This window comes from Macaca nemestrina, chromosome 1 (assembly GCF_043159975.1).
Source record: "Macaca nemestrina isolate mMacNem1 chromosome 1, mMacNem.hap1, whole genome shotgun sequence".
NCBI classification, from domain to species: Eukaryota; Metazoa; Chordata; class Mammalia; order Primates; family Cercopithecidae; genus Macaca; species Macaca nemestrina.
In genome coordinates this window covers 75,926,684-75,951,150 of record NC_092125.1, presented here as the reverse complement: position 1 = coordinate 75,951,150, position 24,467 = coordinate 75,926,684, and the positions used below count along the sequence as shown (strand labels likewise).

At 36.6% G+C, this 24,467-nt stretch overlaps 1 protein-coding gene across 3 annotated transcripts in view; it reads right to left on the bottom strand.

Moving 5' to 3' along the window:
• LOC105493513 (spermatogenesis associated 17) overlaps nt 1–24,467 on the bottom strand; it is a 229,857-nt gene that overhangs the window by 69,353 nt on the left and 136,037 nt on the right. For all 3 annotated transcript variants that reach the window (XR_011614273.1, XM_011761192.2, XM_011761190.2), the window contains one exon: nt 21,866–22,014. Coding sequence is in view for 2 of the 3 variants with exons in the window: in XM_011761192.2 (XP_011759494.1) it covers nt 21,866–22,014 (149 nt within the window). In the remaining variant the exon portion in view is untranslated. The remainder of the gene's footprint in view (nt 1–21,865; nt 22,015–24,467) is intronic.

Below are 24,467 nucleotides of genomic sequence, written 5' to 3'. Positions count from 1 at the left end.
GCAAAAAGGAGTAAATTCAGAAATTTTCTTTTTTTTTTTTTTTTTTTTTTTGAGACGGAGTCTCGCTGTGTCTCCCAGGCTGGAGTGCAGTGGCGTGATCTCGGCTCACTGCAAGCTCCGCCTCCCGGGTTCACGCCATTCTCCCGCCTCAGCCTCCCAAGTAGCTGAGACTACAGGCGCCCGCCACCACGCCCGGCTAGTTTTTTGTATTTTTAGTAGAGACGGGGTTTCACCATGTTAGCCAGGATAGTCTCGATCTCCTGACCTCGTGATCCACCCGCCTCGGCCTCCCAAAGTGCTGGGATTACAGGCTTGAGCCACCGCGCCCGGCCTAAATTCAGAAATTTTTAACACATATAATCAAAGGAGACATGGTATTAATGAAATAAAAGTTGGAAGGTTTTTTAAATAAAAGAAACATTTAGAGAAAAGTGGAAGCTCTGGGAAATAGAAACTATATATAGCAAAATAAAATATTCTCCTAAGAAAAATATTCTGAAATTCAGACTTTAAAAAAAAGTTGAGGTTCAACATATATTTATTGAGCCATTACTATATGCCAACATTTTCATATAGATGATCTCATTTAGTTAAGATAAAGGTGTTTTTAAAAATCTAAATTCAATAGAAAATTATTTTTGTCATTTAATAAAGTTAGAAAAAGTAGCATTCTTTCATCAATTTTAACACTTCTCTGCAATTTCTTCTTAATATTTATTTTAAAATTCTTAATATTTTCCAAAGAAAGTATTTTCCAACACTATTTAAAATAAAAAATAAACAGAATACAGAACTTTGAATTATACAAAGTTACAGAAGCATGTATTACATATGCACTTGGGAAAAGAGCTCTCATATAAGATAGATTATGGTCCTTCCAGTGCTAATTTGCACATGGGATGGACATCACACACAAAAAAATTAATGTGGCCCCAATGTCCCTGAGTATACAAAGGAGGTGCTATGAGCCGGCTGCTGCACTTCCAGTTTTTATCACTTCTGAATTGCATTTTAATAGTACATTTTTCTTTTGTCTCTGAACAAAATTTGCCTTCTCAAGGGAATGGATGGCTGAAACAAGGCTGGAAGACTGGGTACTTCCCTGCTCATGAATTAACTCTACTTTCATTTAGCTATCATGTTTCATGAAAGTAACACATATGCATATTCTTAATTGTACATATATATGTGCATGTATGTATATTCAAAAATATTTAGATATTTTATAATCTTTAAATAACATTTATCTTCAAATTAGGAAAAAATATTTAATTCATAAATCAGATTTGCTCTATAAAGTATAAATAGCTACTAACATTGAAAAAGTCACTTTAGTTTATAATAAAATTTTATGTGGTTATCAATTACTTTAAAACTATGTTCTTTTACCAGTTTTTAATATGCATTCAGTTGTGCTCATGCTTAGAGTGAGTACTTTTCAATCAACTAAACTTCATGTTAAAGAAAAGTAATACATGTATTTACCTGTTTTTTTTTTTTTACAATCTTATCAAAGACATAGATCTGGCAAAAATTCTTGAAAGCAATGTAGAGATACAGTAGTATATACAAACAAGTAACAACTTGAATGTCTGGGCAGTTACGGAAGAATTGGTAGAGGTCTCAGGAAGCAAAAATTAAAAATAGTTAATTAGCTTCCAGGAAAATAGGTCCATTGTAAATATATTATAGTCTTTGTACACTGAGTACATGTAATATTATTTTATTATTATATACATATATGTATTTTCCAAATAAAGACACTAACAAATGACATTTATTGTTTTTCTGCCTTATAACTCTCTTTAATTTTTCACCTTTTATTAAAGTCCTACTATTGTTACACATAACTCTAGGTTTTCCATCAGTGCATTTATTTCACTGTCAGATAATTGAAATCTTCAAATTATGAACCTCTCTTGCCTATTGAATCAAGCCTAAATTCTCCAATCTAGCCTTCAGGCTTTTTCTAATGCACTTGATCTCTTCAGGCTGTTCAACCACTCCCTACCTGCTGTTCTCTTGATGTCATTTGCCTTTCTTCTCCCATCCTACCTCTATGCCTTTGTTCATGCTCTTCCTCCTGCAATGCTGATCCATGCACTACTCCTCTTTCAAAATCCACTTTAACATCCAGCTGTCCCAGGTGCCTAATCTACCACTCCAACTAACACTGATTTCTCTATTATCTAAATATTTATTAATTGAACATTTTTTTGAGATGGTGCAATTTCGGCTCAAGGCAACCTCTGCATACCAGGTTCAAGCGATTCTCCTGCCTCAGCCTCCTGAGTAGCTGGGACTACAGGCACATGTCACCATGCCCAGATAATTTTTGTATTTTTAGTAGAGACGAGGTGTCACCATGTTGGCCAGGATGGTCTCTGTCTCTTGACCTCGTGATCAGCCCGCCTCGGCCTCCCAAAGTGCTGGGATTACAGGCGTGAGTCACCGCACCCTGCCTCATGGACCAACTCTTAAATGAAATAAATTTATGTACTAGGCACTTTGAAAAATACAGGGCTGGTCAGGGTGGCTCATGCCTGTAATCCTAGCACTTTGGGAAGCCAAGGTGGGAGGATTGCCTGAGGCCAGGAGATCAACATCAGCCTGGGCAACAAAGTGAGAACTCTTCTTTAATAAAAATTTTTAAAAATTAACCAGGCATGGTGTTGTGCACCTATAGTCCCAGCTACTTGGGAGGTTAAGGCAGGAGGATTGCTTGATCCTGGAGGTTGAGGCTGTAGTAAGCCGAGATTGTACCACTGCACTCCAGCCTGGGTGACAGTGAGACCTTGTCTCAAAAAAATTTTAAAAAAAAAGAAAAGAAAAATACAGTGGTATAATGATGGAAGATGCAGTATACCTGAAAGGAATTCACCTTCTAGTAGCGGTATGAAATGGGACAATAAACACAAGTAGAATGTGATAAGTTTTGTGATGGATGTATGGACAAGAGTCAATTAATGCAAAGAGGAAGATTTGTGTTTGCATAAACATGTGTGTGTGTGAGGGTATAGGGAATTACTGGCAGGGAAATGGAGGGTGGGGCATGGAAAAATTATCTTCCCAGACCACATATGCCAGAACTGAGTGTTGAAAGGCTAGTAGAGTTCAAGTTAAGAATCTGGTGAAGCTATTTAAGGTGGGAAAAACAACATAAGCAAATATATGTAGGTGAGTTAGAGCATAAAACGGAATGCTGAAGAAACTGAAAAGCATTCAACATAGTTAGAAAATTTGATTCTTGTGAAGGCAACAAAGTAGATCATGAACAGCCTTAGTGGAGATAAGATTGTCCGTGAAAACAATCCATGGAGGCTGGGCGTGGTGGCTCACAGCTGTAATCCCAGAACTTTGGGAGACCAAGGCAATGAGGTCAGAAGTTTGAGACCAGCATGGCCAACATAGCAAAACCCCATCTCTACTAAAAATACAAAAATTAGCCAGGCATGATGGCAGGTACTTGTAATCCCAGCTACTCGGGAGGCTGAGGCAGGGAGAATTACTTGAACCCAGGAGGCAGAGGTTGCAGTGAGCTGAGACAGCCCCGCTGCACTCTCGCCTGGGTGACAAGAGAGAAACTCCGTCTCATACACACACAAACACACACACACAAAAGATAATCCATTGACAATAATATATTACAGATTGATATAAACAGTAAACCATTTTTCTTTATTTTTACATATGCATGAATTATGACTGTCCAATAGGATAGTTACACAATCTTCAGTGGATTCTGCCTTAGGTAAATTATTTCAAAATAGACATAGCAATAGAGATTTATAGATATCAACAAATGGCTATGGAACAGGTAAGTCTCAGACACCAAACGTCCTAGATCAGCCCCCTCTCAGTTGAAGAGCTCCCAGTGCAAACTATGTATTAAACATAAAACAGGATAAAGGGATACTCTATCACAAGTCAGGAATTTGGTTCCAGACTGTAATACATTCTCCAATGAGCTATACAATAGCATACAAATAGTTCTTTCATCTAGAATAGAGGTAGGAGAAATAGCAAACTAGAAGAAGTTTCTCTAAAAATTTATAGCAGAGCTTGTATAATCCTCCACTTTATCTATTTGTTTATTTTAAAAATTTTAAAAATAGAGATGCAGTCTCACTATGTTGCCCAGGCTGGTCCCAAACTCCTGGCCTCAAGCAATCTTCCTGCCTTGGCCTCCCAAAGTGTTGAGATTACAGGTATGAGCAAACCGCGCTCGGCCAATCCAACAATTTCTAATGTGAGGACTGCTCCTGGACCTGCCCTCAGCATCTCAACAGCTAACAAAAATCAGAGGTGAGCTTACAGATAGCACAGTTATCTCTCCAGGAAGAATAGCCTTACTGTTTCCTTACTGGCAAGTCAAAGGAAAGGGAGAGACGGGTAAGGATTCTTCCCATAGGGAGAAAATCCAGGGTGACATTTTACTACTTAAATCTCCTGAGAGGTCAAAAAACAATCTAAAGACAGGGAACCCCACCACTGGAACCACCATACCTTGTAGGACAGATCATAGCAGCCCTGCTCTTCCTTGAGCTGAATGGAGACAGTCGGAATGGGGTGGTGGTGGGGGTTGGGAAAGGGGAGGCAAAGGGGTCTTAGGCTTCTCCTAGAGACAGCCCTGGTGATACCGAAAGGGATACTCAGTTCTGGATCTGTATTAGGTAAGCAAATATTAACAATATAATAAACTCGTGGTGACTTGATTCATAGTTAATTAAATCCACCAGATATGTCTTATTAACTACTATGTTCAATACATTGTACTAGACACTATGAGTATAAAAAGGAGAATAAGCAGATGCCCAAAGGCTCTTAGAATCTCATGAGGGAAAAAGACAACTACGACAGTATAAAGTGGGAGTTGAGGGTAGGATGGGCGTGAAGCTTTTGAGATAAAGGCAATAAAAGAAGCATACGAGAACAGAGAGCACGGAGGGCACTATCTAACCTGGGCTTTAACAAATGGGTCAGATTCCATTAGATGGAAATGGGAATCGAGGATGGGGATGCAAGTAAGGGATCCATATGAATAGATGCTCAGAGGTACAAGATTGGAAAACATATGTGGGCTCTTATAAGAACATAGCCAAGTTGCCTGGAAAATAGAATGCTTTTGCCAGGGTGCTTATATTGTCTCCTATCAGTACAGGTCAAGTTTCAGCAGTTTCATCTTGTCTTACTTAACATCTCTATGATGGATGTTGCATCTCTATGCAACTGAGAATATTAGCCCAGTTGCAGATACTCTTGTCACACCATGTAACCATTGTTGATGTGCCACACTGGCTCTCTCCTTGAGGGGCTGACTTGGCCACAGCATTACAAAGGCTAATAAAGACTGAGGATCAAGGTAGTTGCCCATTATCACATTCCTCTCTCTAAACTCTGTTGCTAAATTACATGCCTTATGATCCTTTGATGCCCAGAGAAGTCTGACATTTTCCACCTTTTATTGGAAGAGATTTCGTATTTATGAATTATAAAATAAGTACAGGACTCTTAAATGGTAAGTGACTATTGACACATTCACTTTTTCAGGTGGGAAAAGAGAAACACATACTTTTTCTTATTCTCAAAGTAGGTATAAAATTATTTACTTTTCAAGTTTCAAAACCTCCTATCCTTTATAGACAAGAAAATATAATGAGATAACAGAATAGCAAATAAGGTCTTATGAATTTTATTGTTGCAATATTTGAGTAATTGAACTTCATACATTCAAGTAGTAGTTTACTTCTAATAAGAGTGACTGTAAGATGCTATTATTTCTTTAGCATGCACTACTGGGGTAATACATGACAAAGAATCTCTTAGAAAATCAATAGTTTTATCTTTTAAATTACACAAAGTAGGCATTATGTCAACTTTTTTTCTTATACCAAAATTTTAGCACATTCTCAAAAGATCACGAGCTTCATTAATAAAGATGTTAGTCTATGAGCAGCCTCCTCATGCCAATCATTAACAACACTGGAAGGACAGGAACTCCTAAATAGGGATACAGAACGGGCTGGTAGGGGTCATCCCACAATGTCTGCTTAAAAGGTCTATCTAAAATACTTGCCAAAGAAGGGGCAAGGAGTAAGAGCTTAGTAATGTTCAAAACAGAACAGTCATTTAAATTGGCATGAAGAAAAAAAGAATAGAAAAGTTCCACTCTAGACTTACTAAGGGAAGGGAATCTGTACTCTGGTGTACAAAACTTGATTTGACAAGCAAAGACACCTACATTTAAAAGTTGGGACAGAGTTGATGAAAGAATGTAAAGAGGAAATATGGATAAATGACATTGATTTAATCTAATAAATGAATCAACAAACAGCAAATGTTTGTTATAAAAGTACACCTGCTCAAAAATTAATCTTAACTGTAATATTTTAACCATTATTATAATATGGAAAATAGTACATTTAGGCCAGGTGCTGTGGCTCATGCCTGTAATCCCAGCACTTTGGGAGGCTGAGGTGGGTGGATCACTTGAGGTCAGGTGTTCAAGACCAGCCTGGACAACATGGAAAACCCCATCTCTGCTAAAAATATAAAAAATAGCCAGGTGTGATGACATGTGCCTGTAATCCCACCTACTCAAGAGGCTAAGGCAGGAGAAGCATTTGAACCCGGGAGGTGGAGGCTGCAGTGAGCCGAGATCATACTACTGCACTCTAGCCTGGGCAACAGAGTGAGACTCCATCAGAAAGAAAGAAGGAAGGAAGGAAGGAAGGAAGGAAGGAAGGAAGGAAGGAAGGAAGGAAGGAAGGAAGGAGAGAGAAAGAGAAAGAAAGGAAGAAAGAAAGAAAGAAGAAAAAGAAAGAAAGAAAGAAAGAAGGAAAGAAAGAAAGAAAGAAAGAAAGAAAGAAAGAAAGAAAGAAAGAAAGAAAGAAAGAAAGAAAGAAAGAAAGAGAAAGAAAAAGGGAAGGAAGGAAGGAAGGAAAGAAGCAGAGAGAAAGAGAAAGAAAGGAAGAAAGAAAGAAAGGAAGAAAGAAAGAAAGGAAAGAAGGAAGGAAGGAAGGAAGAAAGAAAGAAAGAAAGAGAAAGAAAGAAATAAAGAAAATAGTAAATTTAATGTTTTGAGGGCTGAGGGGCTGAGTTATAACCAGTTTATCCTGATCTCATTATCAGATGACCTGGTTCTCATAAACTAATCATAAGCTTTTTTAAGGCAAAGCATTTTGAAAGAACATGTAATTGGAAATATACAAATTATTTGGCAACAATATTTGAAATAGGATGAGATATGTTTTACACTTGTAGTAAGTATAATTAATAATGAATAATTTTGCCCCTTCTGAAAAAACAAACCATGTTATGGCCCATTAAAACGGGCCATAAGATGTTGAATATTTGTCCTTTATAATACAGAATAGTCTGAGTTTTAGTAAAAGGTCTGCAAATATATAACAGTCTATTTTTCATTACCTTCAATATGAAAAATAAAAAGTATCTTTACTGTATGTATTAACCCCCTAAATGTCCAAGTAAACTTAATATATAGCTCATTAGTATGAACAGAAAGATTTCGAAATATAGCTTAGATTAGTGGAGTTTTTGTTGAAGAGATATTAATAAAATGAGCAACAATCTGGAATAGAAATTAGACAGATTCCCTTTATGGTTGAGGACAAACCATAGCTATACGTGCTTAATACACACTGTATTTTATACTTAGAGTAGAATTCATAGTACAAATTTAAAACTCATGAACTATTTAGGCAGCAACATCTCCCCACTAGGGTGGAGGCAGAAATGTAATGTTTAAATGTAAAGAATGCAAGTGACAAGACTATCTGTTCAACTAAACAGTAAGCTTATATTGCAAACTTCTAAATTTAACTGGAAAGATATTTTTCCCGTTTCCTTACATTTTTCTTAGCTTAAGAGTAATACATTTCCCTGGATTTATTATTATAATTATTAACAATCTCAAATCATCTTGGCTCAGTAATTTCATTATGTGTTTTTTGCAGACTTCACTTTATTTTGTTCTGATTGTGAACAATATTTTTAAAATATCTGCTAAAAGATACTGAAGCTAAAGGCCTCAGCTAAGTAGCATTCACATAGGCTCTTCTTTTAGGCCATTTACATCAAATGTTTTAAACTAACAAAATTTCAAAAATGGCTAAAAATGATGAACTTAGATATTTTAAGGACTTATATAAATCACTTAAAGAACATAAACTTCTCACGGCTGTAATCTTAGCACTTTGGGAGGCCAAGGTGGGTGGATCACTTGAGCCCAGGAGTTTGAGACCAGCTTGGGCAATGTGGTGAAACCCCATCTCTACAAAAAATGTGAAAATTAGCTGGGCGTGGTGGTGGGAAGGTGTAGTCCCAGCTACTAGGGAGGTTGAAGTGGGAGTATTACCTGAGCCTAGAGGTCAAACCTGCAGTGAGTCATGATCATGCCACTGCACTCCAGCCTGGGTGACAGACTGAGACAGTGTCTCAAAATAAATAAATAAATAAATAAAGGCAAGAAATACATCAAACTATATCCAGACCACTGTATTCCAAACTATGGTCTGGGGATGAGATGAGGGGTCTCATGGCCAACTAGGCCATTTGCTCCATGAGGTCAACAGACCTTTGTCACTGGGGGTGGTGGCTCACGTCTGTAATCCCAGCACTTTGGGAGGCCACGGTGGGTGGATCACCTAAGGTCAGGAGTGCGAGACCAGCCTGGCCGACATGGTGAAACTCTGTCTCTACTAAAAATACAAAAATTAGCCAGGTGTAGTGGTGGGCATGTGTAGTCCCAGCTACTTGGGAGACTGAGGCAGGAGAATCAACTGAACCCAGGAAGCGGAGGTTGCAGTGAGCCGAGATGGCAACACTGCACTCCAGCCTGAGCTACAGAGCAAGACTGTCTCAAAAAAAAAAAAAAAAAAAAAGAGAGAGAGAGAGAGAGACTTTTGTCTGTCTTGTTCACTGCTACGTTCTCAATGCCTAATATAGTGCCTGGCATATAGTCAGCATGCAATAATATTTGTTGAGTGAATACATTTGCAAAATGCTACATATTGTATTATATTTCCCCTCTTTGATAGTCACATCAAATAAAAGTATATTTAAGACTGAGAAGCCCTGTAAGTGCCAAAAATCCATTTAAGTGTTTTCAATGTAATTTTCCCCCAAATTTATTTGAAAGAAACTCATTAACATTAGTCTTAAGACTAGTTTTTTAAGAGACATAATTTGGAAAATTACGTTCATAGTAAGAACAACAAAAGAAAATATAAGCCTATTACTGAGACTTAGTGTAATATTAATAAACACCAAAGAGAAATCATAACTGACTTCATTTATTGGCTTGACTTGTTTTTAGTGAGAATGATTTTTCTGATCTGATCTGTTAGGCTAACACAAGCAAAATCTAGTTCAAGCTCAAGAGTCAAAATTCAATCGTAGAAAACCTCTTAGCACTTACTGTTTGTCAACTATTGTGCTAAGTGTAGTGCATAAGTCAGGGACTCTGTTGTTGAGAAGCTTATCGTCCAGAACAAGGCTCTCTTATTTTTCTGTTGAAGGGTCAGGCAGGTAACATAAATGAATCAGATGTAAACCGAAGATTCCAAGCTTTAATCAATTGTTGCCATGTCAGACTGTGAACCTGCTCCTTCTAGATCTGATTTTTGCTATGCGGTAAAATCTGGATTTTTAAATAATTTAATTGCCATTTTTAATTACTTTTTAATGTATCTAATTTTTAGAATATTGTGGGATCCAAATACAACACCCCCGGGAGGCTACATGCCACTTACAAGCTACTAGTTTGCGATTTCTGGTTTAGAATTTTAAAGTGAGTAGCTCCGTCAATGATTTTAAGGTCCCTGACAAGATAAATTATATCTTAAATTACTGTGCAAACTTTTGTATGAGATCACCAAATCACCATTAGTTATTCTTGATAAATTGTGAACATACCAAAGATGTAACAAAATGATTTTTAAACAGAAGACTATAGATTGTACAATATATAGAGGGCTTAATGTGATGTTAATTCCCAAAGAAAATACAGGAGAAGTAACAACTAGGTGATAGTTACAGGGGAAAGTAAAATCTACTAATGAATGACTTGCCAATAGCCAAATCCTAGATATCCTTTTTAGTTTTCTTTCTTTCTTTTTCTTTTTTCTTTCCTTTTCTTTTTTTTTTTTTTTTTTTTTTTTTTGCGACAGAGTCTCATTCTGTTGCCCAGGCTGGAGTGCAGTGGCGCGATCTTGGCTCACTGTCCACCTCCCGGGTTCATGCCATTCTCCCGCCTCCACCTCCAGAGTAGCTGGAACTACAGGTGCCCGCCACCACTCCCGACTAATTTTTTGTATTTTTTTAGTAGAGATGGAGTTTCACCATGTTAGCAAGGATGGTCTCGATCTCCTGACCTCGTGATCCGCCCGTCTCAGCCTCCCAAAGGGCTGGGATTACAGGCGTGAGCCACCACGCCCAGCCTCCATTTTAGTTTTCGCTGAATTTGAACTTGCATCAAGCTGTTCATCCACTTCTTGTAGCCATCCTCTTTGATTTGCACAATCTCTCCTGGTTCTCTTTCTTGCTGTCTCTGTTTCTTGACTGACTCATCATATTCTGCCAATATCTGAAATTAATGACTCTTAACCAGAACTGTGCATTTGAATCACCTGGGCATATTTTGCAAATATATATGCCTACTGAACCAAACTATCTGTGATTGAGACTTGGGAATTCATATGTATATAATTTTAAACCTCAAGGTGATGCAGTTAAGCAATCCTGACTAAAAACCACTGCCCTAACATTAAAACAATTCCTACAAATCTGTAATTTTCTCTCTATATAGTTTCTCCTGAGGGATTATTCCACCACCAAAGTTTTAACTATCACCTCTAAACTGATGATTTCTAAATCTTTATCTCAATACACAATATCTTTCTTTAACTGAAGAACAGTATTTTCAAATGTTCACTATGGATATTTACCTTGATACGCTAGAGGCACTTCAAATAGAACTGCCTCCAAATTAAACTCACACCCAAATCCTCCATGCTATCAAACTTGCAATGCTTCTTATATACTTTTCCTTAGGTAAGTCAGAACATCACCCTCTAGCCAGTCACCTAAGTCAGAAGCCATCAAGTCAGGGCATGAGAGGACGTTCCTGCCTGTCTGTGCTCTCAATCTGAGGAGGTTCTTGCTTGTGGCTCTACGGTCACAGAAAAACTGTATTTGATATAATGTGACACACCCTCTCCTAGACCACAGTTGTGGTCTATTAGTATGTTAATAGACCTTTAACTTAACCCTATTTATTGTCTATTTTGTTCCAAGCCTGTGGCATACATGCGCCAATTTGTTAACATAAATTGAGCAAAACAGATTCTCTCTCAGAAATTTGAACTGAAAAACAGAAGCAGCTGTGGGTTCTCGAGCTGGAAGGTTATGTTGAATTAGGAATGGGTGGTAACTAAGTGAAAGCTAAAAATTTATGGGAAAGAAAATTCATGATTTACGAATCATCAGAGAAGCTAGTCAGCAGAAAGAAGAAGCAGACGTGCAGAGGAAAGCCGAGATGCCACTAGAAGAAGAACGCCATGTCCCTACAGCCCCCTACTTGTCTTAGTCCAGTTTTCCCTTGGGTCTTTACAGCTCTATAAAATTCCTCAATGTATCTTTTAAACATCCCCTTAGAATCTGGAGTTTCCTTGAATGGATCTTTGTTCTTTGCAAGTAAGAAAGCTCTGAGACAGTGATCCTAAATGCATCCGTGCCTCTGACCACACCATCCAGACCATATCAGGCTTGCCCCTAAATCTGATTTAGGGTTTATAGCAAACTTGTCCAACCCATGCCCCGTGGGCCACATGCAGCCCAACACAAATTTGTAAACTTTCTTCAAACATTATAAAATTACTTGTTGTGATTTTTTTTTAAGTTCATCAGCTATCAGTAGTGTATTTCATGTGTGGCCCAAGACAATTCTTCTTCTTCCAATGTGGCCCAGGGAAGCCAAAAAACCTGGTTATAAGATCCTACCTGTAAAGTGGCTTGTCAACCTTTCTCTATCCTCCATTACCAACATCTCAGCTCTGCGGCGAGTCCTCCTCATATCTGACCCGGACTGTGGCCCCAGTGACTCTGGCCTCTGTCCCCATTGACTCCCATTTCTAAACCATCTCCATAGCTAACAGAGTGATATCTGCAAGCTATCTGATCTTTCACTCAGGGCCTAAAACACTGTGCTGGTCTTATGAGTGTCTCTACAGCATAAAGTCCAAACACTGAAACTGTCTTTTTATGACTTGTCTGATTATATATACTAAAAGTACATATTCTCAAACGTATCACTGAAAGTATTCCAAATTATCAAATTATATAGATTTTTAAAATCTTAAACTTCTTTAGATGCAGGTGTCTGTAAGAATAGAATGCTAGTATTCTGTGGTCATTTACTTAAAAAAGCTTTTTGTTTTTCTTTCAGAGAAACAGTGGACAAAAAGAGAGCACAGTTCTCACTATACAGCCAAAGTAATACAGGGCTCTTGTGTAGACAAATTCTAGAACTTCTTAATTATACACAGGCTTATTATCTATATCCCCAGTGTTATAAAGTACCAGAACTTCATTAGAAAAATTAAGCTGGAAAAATGAAGGCAGCACTTTGTAAATTTCCACTGGAAATTAGCTGGGAGAGGCAGAGGAATACTGGATCAAAAGAGGGTAATCATGCTTAACTGTGCCCTAGAGCACCCGCATGTATAATACGATTTGCACAGTAACTACCTCTCCTATTACTGCTTGTTTGGAGTATTCTATGTTAATGGGGTTAGCTAATTTAGTATTTTAACTTAAAAAGGCTCTGCTGATTAATAAATGTTGCACACTGTGCTAGTAATTAAAATAAATGGAAGAGTTACAAATAAAAGTTGAATTGTTAAGAAAACATTATCTGAAAATATATGATAATCTCTATTTATCATAATACAGTAACAGTTCAGAAAATATGCAAATTTTAAAGGTCTAAAGTCTGAAAAAAACCACACAAGTCAAAAAAGTTTTGAGATATGTTAAATTTTCTTTTTGCTATTCTTTAATGATAAAATAAAGTGCTCACTCATATATACCACATTGTAAAATGTCCTTTCTAAAAACTGTTACTTAGATCTTGTTTCTTAACCTTTCCTGCAACATTTTTCTCATAGTAATGACTATGAAATGATACTTAATTAGAAATTATATTTAAAGTTTTAAAAGTGAGTAATTTACTCACTGTTTACTGATATTTACTGCAACAGAGCATGGTTCCCTTATTTTTAGGGGCCTGTGGACACCAAGCACAGAAATAAAGGAAAATCCTGAGTCCCTTCAAGGGAAATCCCAGCCCCAGAAGTAAATAAGTAACTTGTTCCAGAGCTATTTGCTTTCCCTGTAGAAACTAAAGATAACATCTTACCATAGGTCCCTGAGTTGTCTTTCATGGGCTCAGACTCTCACTGAATGGATCTGTTGGCACTTAGACCCCAGGAAAGGGGGAAGTGAAGACTAAACTTTAACTATCACCTTTTGTTGTAAGTTCCTTCATAAGGGGCTTGGGGGAAGTCATTCCCCCTAACCGGTTAACATTTTTCTATTCACTTCCAATTTTACTTTTTTGAATTTTGAGACAGTGTCTCGCTCTGTCACCTAGGCTGGAGTGCAGTGGTGCAATCTCGGCTCACTGCCACCTCCGCCTCTCAGGTTCAAGCGATTCTTGTGCCTCAGCCTCCCAAGTAGCTGGGACTACAGGTGCCCACCACCACAGTTGGCTAATTTTTTTGTAGTTTTAGTAGAGATGGGCTTTCACCATGTTGGCCTGACTGGTCTTGAACTCCTGACCTCAAGTGATCCACGTGGCTCAGCCTCTCAAACTGCTGGGATTACAGGTGTGAGCCACCACACCCAGCCATGATCCCAAATTTTTAAAATGAGTTTCTCTTTCTTGGCCAATTGCCAATCAGAAGATCTTGAAATCTACCTACCATCTGTAAGCTCCTGCTTCAAGATATCTCACCCTTTTAGGCCAAAACCAATGTGTGAACTTCATGTACTGATTTATGATTTTGCCTGTAGCTTCTGCTTTCCTGAAATTTGCTCCTGCCTTTACAAATTCTTACCTGCAGGCCACTGGGGAGGTTGGGTCTTAAGCATGAACTTCCTTGAATCTCCTTGCTTGCTGCCCTGCAATAAACACCTTCCTTTCTGTCACTGCAAAAACCTCTAAGTTTTACTGTGGTGGGTGAATGGACTGCATTTTGGTTTTATAATATTACCAAATCCAATATTTACCAAGGCCCCTATCTAAGCTAGGTTGCAAGTTTGAGAGAAATGAAGGCACATTAGATTCATAGCTATTAGTTCCAGCAAGTGGAGGAGCTCAAGAAATAGAGTTATTAGTTCTGTTATGCTACTAAATGTTTATGGGATGTCTCTCATTTCACCTACTCGGAATAACTATCAGTAAATTAATACTTTTTTATTTTTATAAAAGATTTAGAGACAGCTATTGAGCTGTCTATACACAGTTTCTTAAATGAAAGCCTATATAAGTTTAAAATATAGCTACAATATGCTTTAATCATGAACTCCTCTTCATAGGGAAACTCCAGTCGCTGTTACATTTTTTAAATCCTCAATGTCTATACCTTAAACCTGTGGAAGACTCTTGAATCCTTAGGGATTTAAGGAGTTCCTTCAAATTTAGCTCCAGATTATAATTAATCTAAACACCAAAGTCTGACCTAGCAAGGTAGCTTCTTGATTTGAAAGCCTGCAGGAAGAACATTTGCATTTATTTTCTTTTGCTGTTATAACAAATCACTACAAAATTGGTGGCTTAAACAATATTATTAACTTATCATTCTTGAGGTCAGTGGCACAAAATAAGTCTTACTGGGCTAAAATCAAGGTGTTGGCAGGACTGTGTTCCTTCTAGAGGATCTAAGAGAATCCATTTCCTTGCCTTTTATGACTTCTAGAGGTGGCCTACATTCCTTGGTGGCATTCATGCCCCAGCTTCAAGGCTAGCAAAGGTAAATTGAAACCTCCTCACATTGCATCATTCTGACCTCCTTTCATGTAGTCAAATTTTTTTCTGCCTCCCTCTTCCATTTTTAAGGACCTTTGAATTATAAAACTGGCCCCACTCTGATAATCCAGGATAATCTCCCTACCTAAAAGTTCCTAATTTAATCAAATCTGCAAAGATCTTTGTATTATATAAGGTAACATTCACAGGTTCCTAGGATTAGGACATGTGGACTCTTTGGCAGGGCAATAGGGATCGGGGAAGCATTATTTTGTCTAACAGAAAACTAATTGAAGCTAGTTGGTTCTCATTTCTATTGTAATATCCCAAATCCACTCTATTTTGGATATAATTATAGTCTCCTGTATTAAGCCAGAATGTTTACAATTAACAGAAGATATTAATGTATAGGACCTTTACACCTCTCATAAGACCTTAGTGAAGCCCATATCATAGCTTATATCATCTGATTTATGATTGTCCACTCCACTCCATTTCCGCTGTCTTGATGGGTAAATTAAACATTGAATAGCTCTGGTACCATTATGGCCTCCCTTTTCTTCTACTTGTTAATAATAATAACTGTTTTTCCCATTTCATCTAAGCAACTTTCATGGTCCCATTTCATGTTTGGAAATATTCCTTGAAATGTCCCCCTCTGAAATTTTAAAGCCTGAAATTCTCTGTGATCACCATATCCCATTCCCATAAATAAGAAGTACAGTATATATAATATTCTGTCATATTTTAATAAAGAAATAATAAATATACATATAATTGCATGTGTAACCAAAAATTCCTGGATAGACACACAAGAAAGGGTTGACAGTAGATACCTCTGGAAAACATAACTGAGGATCAGTGAATAGTGTTTAAAGTTTTTACAATAAATATGTGTTGCAGTTTTAATGTTTTAAAAGGTAAACAAAAAATCTTCTTTATTTTTTTAAATGGATTTGAGGAGATTCATAAATCAAAGGAAGTAGAAAATTTCTAACAGAAACAAGAGAGAACCAGGGACATAAAGAAGAATGAAAACAGCTCAGTATATCTGGAGCACAAAGTTCTTTACAGAATATGACAAAGATTAGCTAGAGAAATAAGCTTGAATCAGATCCAAAGAAACTGTTTCTTGAAATAAGAAATTAAACTTTATCCTAGAGGCAATAAAAAGCCATTGAAAGGCATTTTAGCTGAATAATAATAATAGCACAATCGAATCTCTTTAGTGCTCGTGTGGTAAAATGCACGGAGCGGGAGTAAGACTAGGTAGATCAGGTTGAAGGGATTTTATGGCAATTAAAGTTAAGGAATTTTAAGGTGCCTAAATTAAGACAGTGATAGTATAAAGGGGAAGAGGCTGAATTTGAGAAACACTTAAAAGGTAGAATAAAAAGGACTTGAGGACTGATAGGATATGGATGATGCTGGAGGAGAAGGTAACTCACAAGTCTCCAGCTTGTGCAGATAGTTGGTGATGCAATTCACACTCAAGAAAAGAAGCAGGAAAGTATGTTATATACTGCATTTAGAACATCTGGTGGCGATACAGACAAAGACGGCAGTTGAAAATGTAAGCCTGCAATGTAGGATCAAGATTGTACAGATTTAGAGTGGAAATCATCGGCATAGAGATAGTAGCTAGTCTTTCAAGTAGAAGCAACCATTCAAAGATTATACAGAAGAAGAAGAGGAAGAAGGAGGAGGAGGAGGAGGAGGAGGAGGAGGAGGAGGAGGAGGAGGAGAATATCGAATCCTTCTATCATTTTAGTTCTAACCCATTACCTATTACCAAAATTACTGCAATATTTATCCTAATGAGTTTCATTGCATCTAGCATTATTCTTCTCAAATGCATTTGTCTCTCAATGAAATTTATATTCTTTTTATATCATCCACCTTCTCTTAAAAAAATTTTTTTTCCCATTACCTATAGGATAAACCACCAACTCCTTGGTCTTCAACTTTTTTGCAATGTTTCTTTTTCCCGTTCTCTAACATAAATATTAGCCTGTCAAATTGGTCTTGTCATTGTTCCGTCAACTTTTCCTACCATCGTTTTTCTTTTCGTATCATCAGCCTACTTTTATTTACTTTCTGTACTTTCCTCTATCAAAATCTCAACCATCTTTTGCATGATCCAACTCAGTTCCTTGTCTGTCAAGAATGCTGTCTGAGATTATCAGAGACCAGAGAAAACTCGACATGTTAAAAATATATACATTGTCTCTTACACACACTTGACCATCTATCAAGTACTTGGTAAATGTTACTAAAAATTTTCTTAGGTTTTCTGGTTGGTTTCAGCTATATAAGTTCCATGAGAGTAGAGGCTATGTCTAATTTATTCACCTCTATGTCCCTATAGCTTGGAACTATTCCTGACACGTAAACATCTCTTGAATCAGTAAGTCATCCTTTTTATTTCCCACAATATCTAGATGAGACCTTTTCATAAAAAGATTCCTTCATAATTATTTATTAATTACTTATTTGGCTTCCTGGCTTCATAAGGATAGACATATGAGTGAGGGAAATAATTTTCTTTGCGATGGCATGAGAAAATTGAATGAGTTCCTTTAAAAACAAGAACAAATAAAGCTTTAAAATGACTTCCAAAAAAACTTTTGTAATCTATCTTCCATGTCTTTATTATTATTGTCCTATTTGCTATGTTTATTTTAAAGAAGATGTGTAACTAACAGCTAAAACCTACCAGCCTGTGATTATTAAGAAGCATTTTGTCATTCCCAATAGTTAACTAGGAATGTAATGCTATTAATTGTGTTCTCTCAAAATGTATATGCTGAATTCCTAACACCCAGTACCTCAACATGTTACCTTATTTTGAAATAGGGTTTGATATGGTTTGACTCTTGTGTTTGTGCATTGTTGGTGGAGGAATCTGGTGGGAGGTGATTGGATCATGGGGGCAGATTTTTGTCTTGCTGTTCTCATGATAGCAAATGAGTTCTCATGAGATCTGGTTATTTAAAAGTGTGGCACTTCCCCCTTTGCTCTCTTCTCCTGCCACCATGTGAAGATGTGCTTGCTTCCTCTTCACCCTTCCACCGTGATTGTAAGTTTCTTGAGGCCTCCTAGCCATGCTTCCTGTACAGCATTTGGAACTGTGAGTCAATTAAATCACTTTTCTTCATAAATTACCCAGTCTCAGGTGGCTCTTTATAGCAGTGTGAGAACGGACTAATATAGGGTCACTGCAGATGTAACAAATGAAGATGAGGTCATACTGGAGTAGGATAAGATCTGACTCTAATATGTATGGTGTCTCTAGAGCAAAGAAAAATTTGGACACAGAGACATAGGGAGAACACCATGTGAGGAAGGCAGATATCAGAGGAATGCTTCTAGAAACCGAAAACCATAAAGATTAATAGCAAACCACCAGAAGTTAAGGAAGAGGCATGAAGAGATTCTTTCTCACAGAGAAGGAACCAACTCTGCTGACACCTCCATCTGGGAGTTCTAGTCTCCAGAATTGTGATACAGTGCATTTCTGTTTTTTAAGCCATCCCTTTGTGGTACGTTGCTATGGCAGCCCTAGCAAACAAATACACTTAGAAAATTTGTCTTTCACATGCATAAAGAGAAGACTTCAATGAGGTTAGGACGCTGTGGTGTAGGCAGAGCTGTGCTCATTGTCCTCCTCAACATCTGGTTCTCCAAGCCAAGGGATAAAATCCAGCCCATCTTTGGAATCTGTGATTTCTTACAACTTCTTTGATGTCTTAAATACAGAATTACATTTGTAGTAATACAAAGCATGTTAATAATTCTCTTTTATTAAGACCCTACTATGTTCCTGACACCTTATACTCATCTTCCCTATCAATCCTCATTACCACCTTTTAAGGTAACATTTCTGCTTCATCTTACAGACAGGAATATAGAGTTTCAGGTAGGCTAAGTTACTAACCTAAGATTATACTGCTGTTTAATGGAACTAAGATTTGAGTTCATATAGATCTGGTTCCAAAGTTTATACTACTACTACTACTACTACAACACACTGCAATTTTCATAATGATATGAAAACAAAAGAGCTAAATGTAAGAAACTCTCAGATATAATGCTATCCTTTGAGTCCTTAAACTTAGAAATAAAAAGCTCTACCTTTCTAGGTCTAGATAGCAGGTTCCTGATATACTACCTTTTTTTTTTTTTTTTTTTTTTTTTTGAGACAGAGTCTTGCTCTGTTGCCCAGGCTGGAGAGCAATGGCATGATCTCGGCTCCCTGCAAGCTCCATCTCCTGGGTTCACACCATTCTCTTGCCTCAGCCTCCCGAGTAGCTGGGACTACAGGCGCCCCCCACCACAGCCGGCTAATTTACTTTTGTATTTTTAGTAGAGATGGGGTTTCACCACGTTAGCCAGGATGGTCTTGATCTCCTGACATCGTGATCCGCCCGCCTGGGCCTCCCAAACTGCTGGGATTACAGGCGTGAGCCACCGCACCCGTCCCTGATATACTACTTTTAACTTCTTATAGGTAAAGTTGGTTTTGTGATAAAAGGACCCTTTGCGTTAACAAACCATGAATCTTTGTGACAGGACTATACTTCACGGAATTATTATCTGCAAAGATATAAAACATACATTTCTAACATTTCTTTTGCCACACAAGATACAATAATGCATTATCCAGTATACAAAAAACAAAATGGTTTCAGAAGAAGCTATGAAAAAAAAAAATCAGTGTTTCAATTCTAATAATGGAATTATCCTTAGGTTAAAGACCAATTACTTAGCCTGGTTGCAAAAGATATGAAGCTTTGAATCTATAAGAAATTTTTTTAGCATCTCCAACTGGGCTTTTTTCTGATTGGTTGAAAATCTTAGAAAGACTCTGCAACCTCTGAAAGCCTCAGAGCAAAGGGTCATCAGCAACACTGTGGAAGTTGAAGATATGTACAAGTATTCCATGGAAAATACAAATTGAGCAACTTTCTTTGGGGATAACATTGATAGCTGATCTTTCTAGGCTTACTAAGGAAAATAGTAAGAAATGATATCTCAGTATGTTTAATATACAATGATTTCTATAGAAATATCAATCAGATAATCAATAATCATCTCAATTATTTGTTTGAGCAATTAGTTGTGCTATTTTGTAAACCTTTGCATCATTGGAAATAGAAAAAGAATTCTGAGTAATATAACTCTTTAGATAATCATCACTAAATTTTATATTTTGCTTGGCTAAGTCTGAGAAGCTTTAATCTTCTACAATATGTATGGTAAAATGAATCTACCTCCTCAAAACTAATTGGAAAAAAAAGTTCCTTATTTTCTTACTCATCATATGTTGGGTTAACCCAGTCAATTATTGAAAGAATCTGCTAAACACTCTACAGCTAATTATTTCACTTCAAGTAATCGTTATAAAGTGAAAAATTTTATAAAAATTACTTGAGATGCCTGCCAATTTTGTCTTTGATATGTTTGTGTAAAAATTTTTCTTTTTTTCAAGTCTCCTCAGAAATGTAGAATTCAAATATAGCATACGTTATGTGTACATGTATATATATCTTCTAACTGTTAAAATAATCCAAAATCCACTACAATGGATAATAGGTAATTCTAATTTTTCTCTATATCCAAACAGACTTTTAAAATATTTTATAATTATTGTATAAATTATTATGTAACAATTAGCACATGTATTATGTAAGTGCAATAAATAATTATAATTTTATGTTATATTTTGTATTACATAATTTAGGATAATTTATATTATACCAATATTATCACTAATATTTAGTATTATAATGATGTCATAATGTAATAATGTCTTATTTAGCATATAAATAATATTTAAAATATAAGATAATTGCAAAGATAATTATGAGACATTATAGAATAATGACAATAATAAAGATAAAGCCATTTTAGATTTAAAAGGATCTATTTATAAATGACATGTGACTCTACTGATGACAAAGTGTCTTTCTTTTTTTTTTGAGACGGAGTCTCGCTCTGTCGCCCAGGCTGGAGTGCAAGCTCCGCCTCCCGGGTTCACGCCATTCTCCTGCCTCAGCCTCCCGAGTAGCTGGGACTACAGGCGCCCGCCACCTCGCCTGGCTAGTTTTTTGTATTTTTTAGTAGAGGCGGGGTTTCACCGTGTTATCCAGGATGGTCTCGATCTCCTGACCTCGTGATCCGCCCATCTCAGCCTCCCAAAGTGCTGGGATTACAGGCTTGAGCCACCCCGCCCGCCGACAAAGTGTCTTAAGAGAGAGAAAGTGCCTGAGAGAAAGATGTATGAATTGAGACCCAAATCAATGATGCTAATAAAATAATTTAAAATTATATATGCTATTAAATCATTCTTCACCTTTTTCAGTCATCTTTCTCAGTCATAAAGAAACTAACCTCTTTCATTATATCTGATTTATTAAAACTACAATGTTATGTCAATAGATCAAAATGATATTTAGTCCACGTTAAGAAAAATGTTTCTTTCCATCTTGTTGGATCTTATTTTAGGCGTATCATAAATATGTATGCTTTCAGTATAGATAATTAAGAAAATTATCTTCACAGATACATAGATAGTGGTCATTTATCCTCAAAATGCTAATCTTTTTTTGTCTTTTGAGTTGTCAAAAGAGTTTTTGCCATCAATACGGACCTCATTTAAATCATTTGCATATTGAAAAATTATCGCTTTGGAACAGGTCAAGGGTGGCTTTACCTTTTCTCACAAATAAAAGATTTTTTACAGCATTAGGAAATAGAAAAACTAGAAAATTTAAGGCACCAAATATGGCACAGCTATTTTTGTTAAGAACTCACATATTGTCATTTACATTTCGCAGCCATTCCTCTCTTCTGAGCTCCTCTCTGGCCAACTTTAATTCATCGATTGGTTCTGCCACCCACAACGTTGGCTCCAAAGGCTTGTAGCGTTGTTCTAATACTTCGGTGATATCTCGGAAAGGCCCCTGACAAGACAGGATGAGGAACATATTTTATATGGAAGATTTTTTTTTGATGTATTATTGATGACCAAGGCTAGTGAACATCCACAAAGTATAGCAGGTTTACTAAGTTATTTTTAAAGCACCATTTGTTCTTCATTGAGTTAGAATATACATGACACAATATCACTTATTTTCAAGCAATGTTCTCTCAAGTAAAATTGATTACATTAAAAAACTTTGAAATTAAACAGAAATTTCCCCACTTCCATCAAGAGATCTTCATGTTATAACTGATAAACTTACTATAGGTTGCTTTCTTTTCTAAATTTACAAAGCACATTTTGTTTAGTATAATTAAAGAAAGAATTGTCTCCCTTTTTGAGTAAATACAAATATTAGGAAAAAAATTCCAAGCGTAGCTTTCCAAGAGCCCTTCTATAAATAGAAATAGGAGAGCATGTGTTTTTTCATTAAGTTTAAATTTTTTGGTGAATGTCAAATCTCACATTTAATAGGCAGCCTCCTAAACAGAGAAGAACCATAACTTTTATTTAGTTTAAATGTTATTTATTTAAAATTGTAAACTCTATTGTTCAATTACTCTGATACCAATAGCAACCTTTTAATGACACAAATACTTAGCAGAGGAAAGTCCACAGCTGCACTGTGAAAAGTAACTTACAACATATCCTGCTTTCAAGTTAGTTGGTATTTATACTAGTTACTAAAATCCACTGGTTGTCTAATTAGTATCATATTAGGCACAATACAAATCAAAGGCAGCTCAAGATTTTGCTGTGCCATTAATTGCATATTGGGTTTTTTCATCACCATTGTGCAGGAGAGAAGTAATATTAAGTGGACAAAGATTTCTAATCAAATTCCTTATTCTTAAAAATATCTTCTTTAAATAGGTTATCACTAACAAGACACAGCTGGAGTTACTGCAAGCACTGAGTGAAGACTGTGGGGCTAATAAAAAGAAATGATTCACGCCTCATTTATGTTCACTTATGTTTTACATTAATAGAAACCAATAATAGGAACCAGTTACCATAAAAGTCATGGACCGTAAATAACACAAATGGCAAATAAGTATCATCTAGTACTTTTCACAGCTGGACAGGAGGATTGCTATATTTGAAAGTAGTTAATGGATTTTCATTGGAACTTTACTTTTTAAAGATACAGTGACATGATTCCAAATCCACTATTAAGAAATCAAATGGGACTTTTTTTTTTTCTTATTCTTATTCTTTTACATTGACACAGTCTATGACTTAAAAAATTAATGTTTGGTTGTATGACAAGGGGCAAACTATTTCTCTATGCTGATATTCAGCATACCTAAAATGGAATAATAACTACATCACAGAATTTCTCTTAAGATGTGTGACATCTTAAGATGTGTAACACCCTTACCACGTACTTAGAACACAGTAAACACTCAAAATGGCTCCCACTACATTGTTGTTATTATTATTATTACCATTATTAGTTTCAAGAAGAATTTTTAAAAGGTTTTGAGCAATAGTAGCATCAAAGAAATACACAATGGCCCAAGGCTATGACTTTGAAGAGACCGGCATTCACATGGAGCAAAGGTCTTCTCGGTGGTCAAGCTATATGCCTTCTAACCTTTGTTGATAAGCAAACATAGCACATATTTACTTGTAGGCTTCCTCCACTATTGTTCTGGAACTTACTAGTTCCAATGAGACTAGAAAATGACAGAGAACAAGCCCTGCTTAAGCTTAGAATGAAAGTAAACGCAGTCTTCCTTTTGGGTTCACTACCACCTTCATGATCCCTGAACTTTGTGCAGTCATGTCCGGGTCCCTGTGTCTTTGCAGTGCCTGGTCCACACATTTATACCTCAGACAATTAGCATCTTGTCTTTGAGCTCAATAGTCTTCCAGCTCCTTGGTTAGTGAACTTGACACCCCTGTCAAGTTTCTCTTACATCAAATTTTTGTTGGTTTATATTTCTTTTGAAAAACTGCCTTTTTTGGATATCAGGCTATCACCTATCCCAGTCATGCCCAGAATGACATGGGAACCCAGGTTTTGTAAATATATATCTATATTTATATATCTATATATCTACGTGTGCCTTTCACCTATCAAACTTTAGATATGCTGATTGTACTTATTTCCAATTAATCCTTAGAATGCCTAGATCATCCAGGACTCAACCTGACCCTACAGGTATTTCTGGACTCTTAGCTATGGTTTTTCAATGTTTAGTTACGTTGCCTCCACCTAAGCCCTAGTTATGACAGTCAAATATACTTATGTTCTGCTGTGTTTTTCATAATTCATGTTATTTATAGTCATTTTGTATTTTTAAGCTTAATTATTAAAACCATAAAATTGTCCCAGATACTTAAAAAATTCACCTGGCAAGTAGAGCTACTCTGATTAGAGTACAAGTATTATCATTTGGGCATAATCTTAAATGTCACCAATGAGGT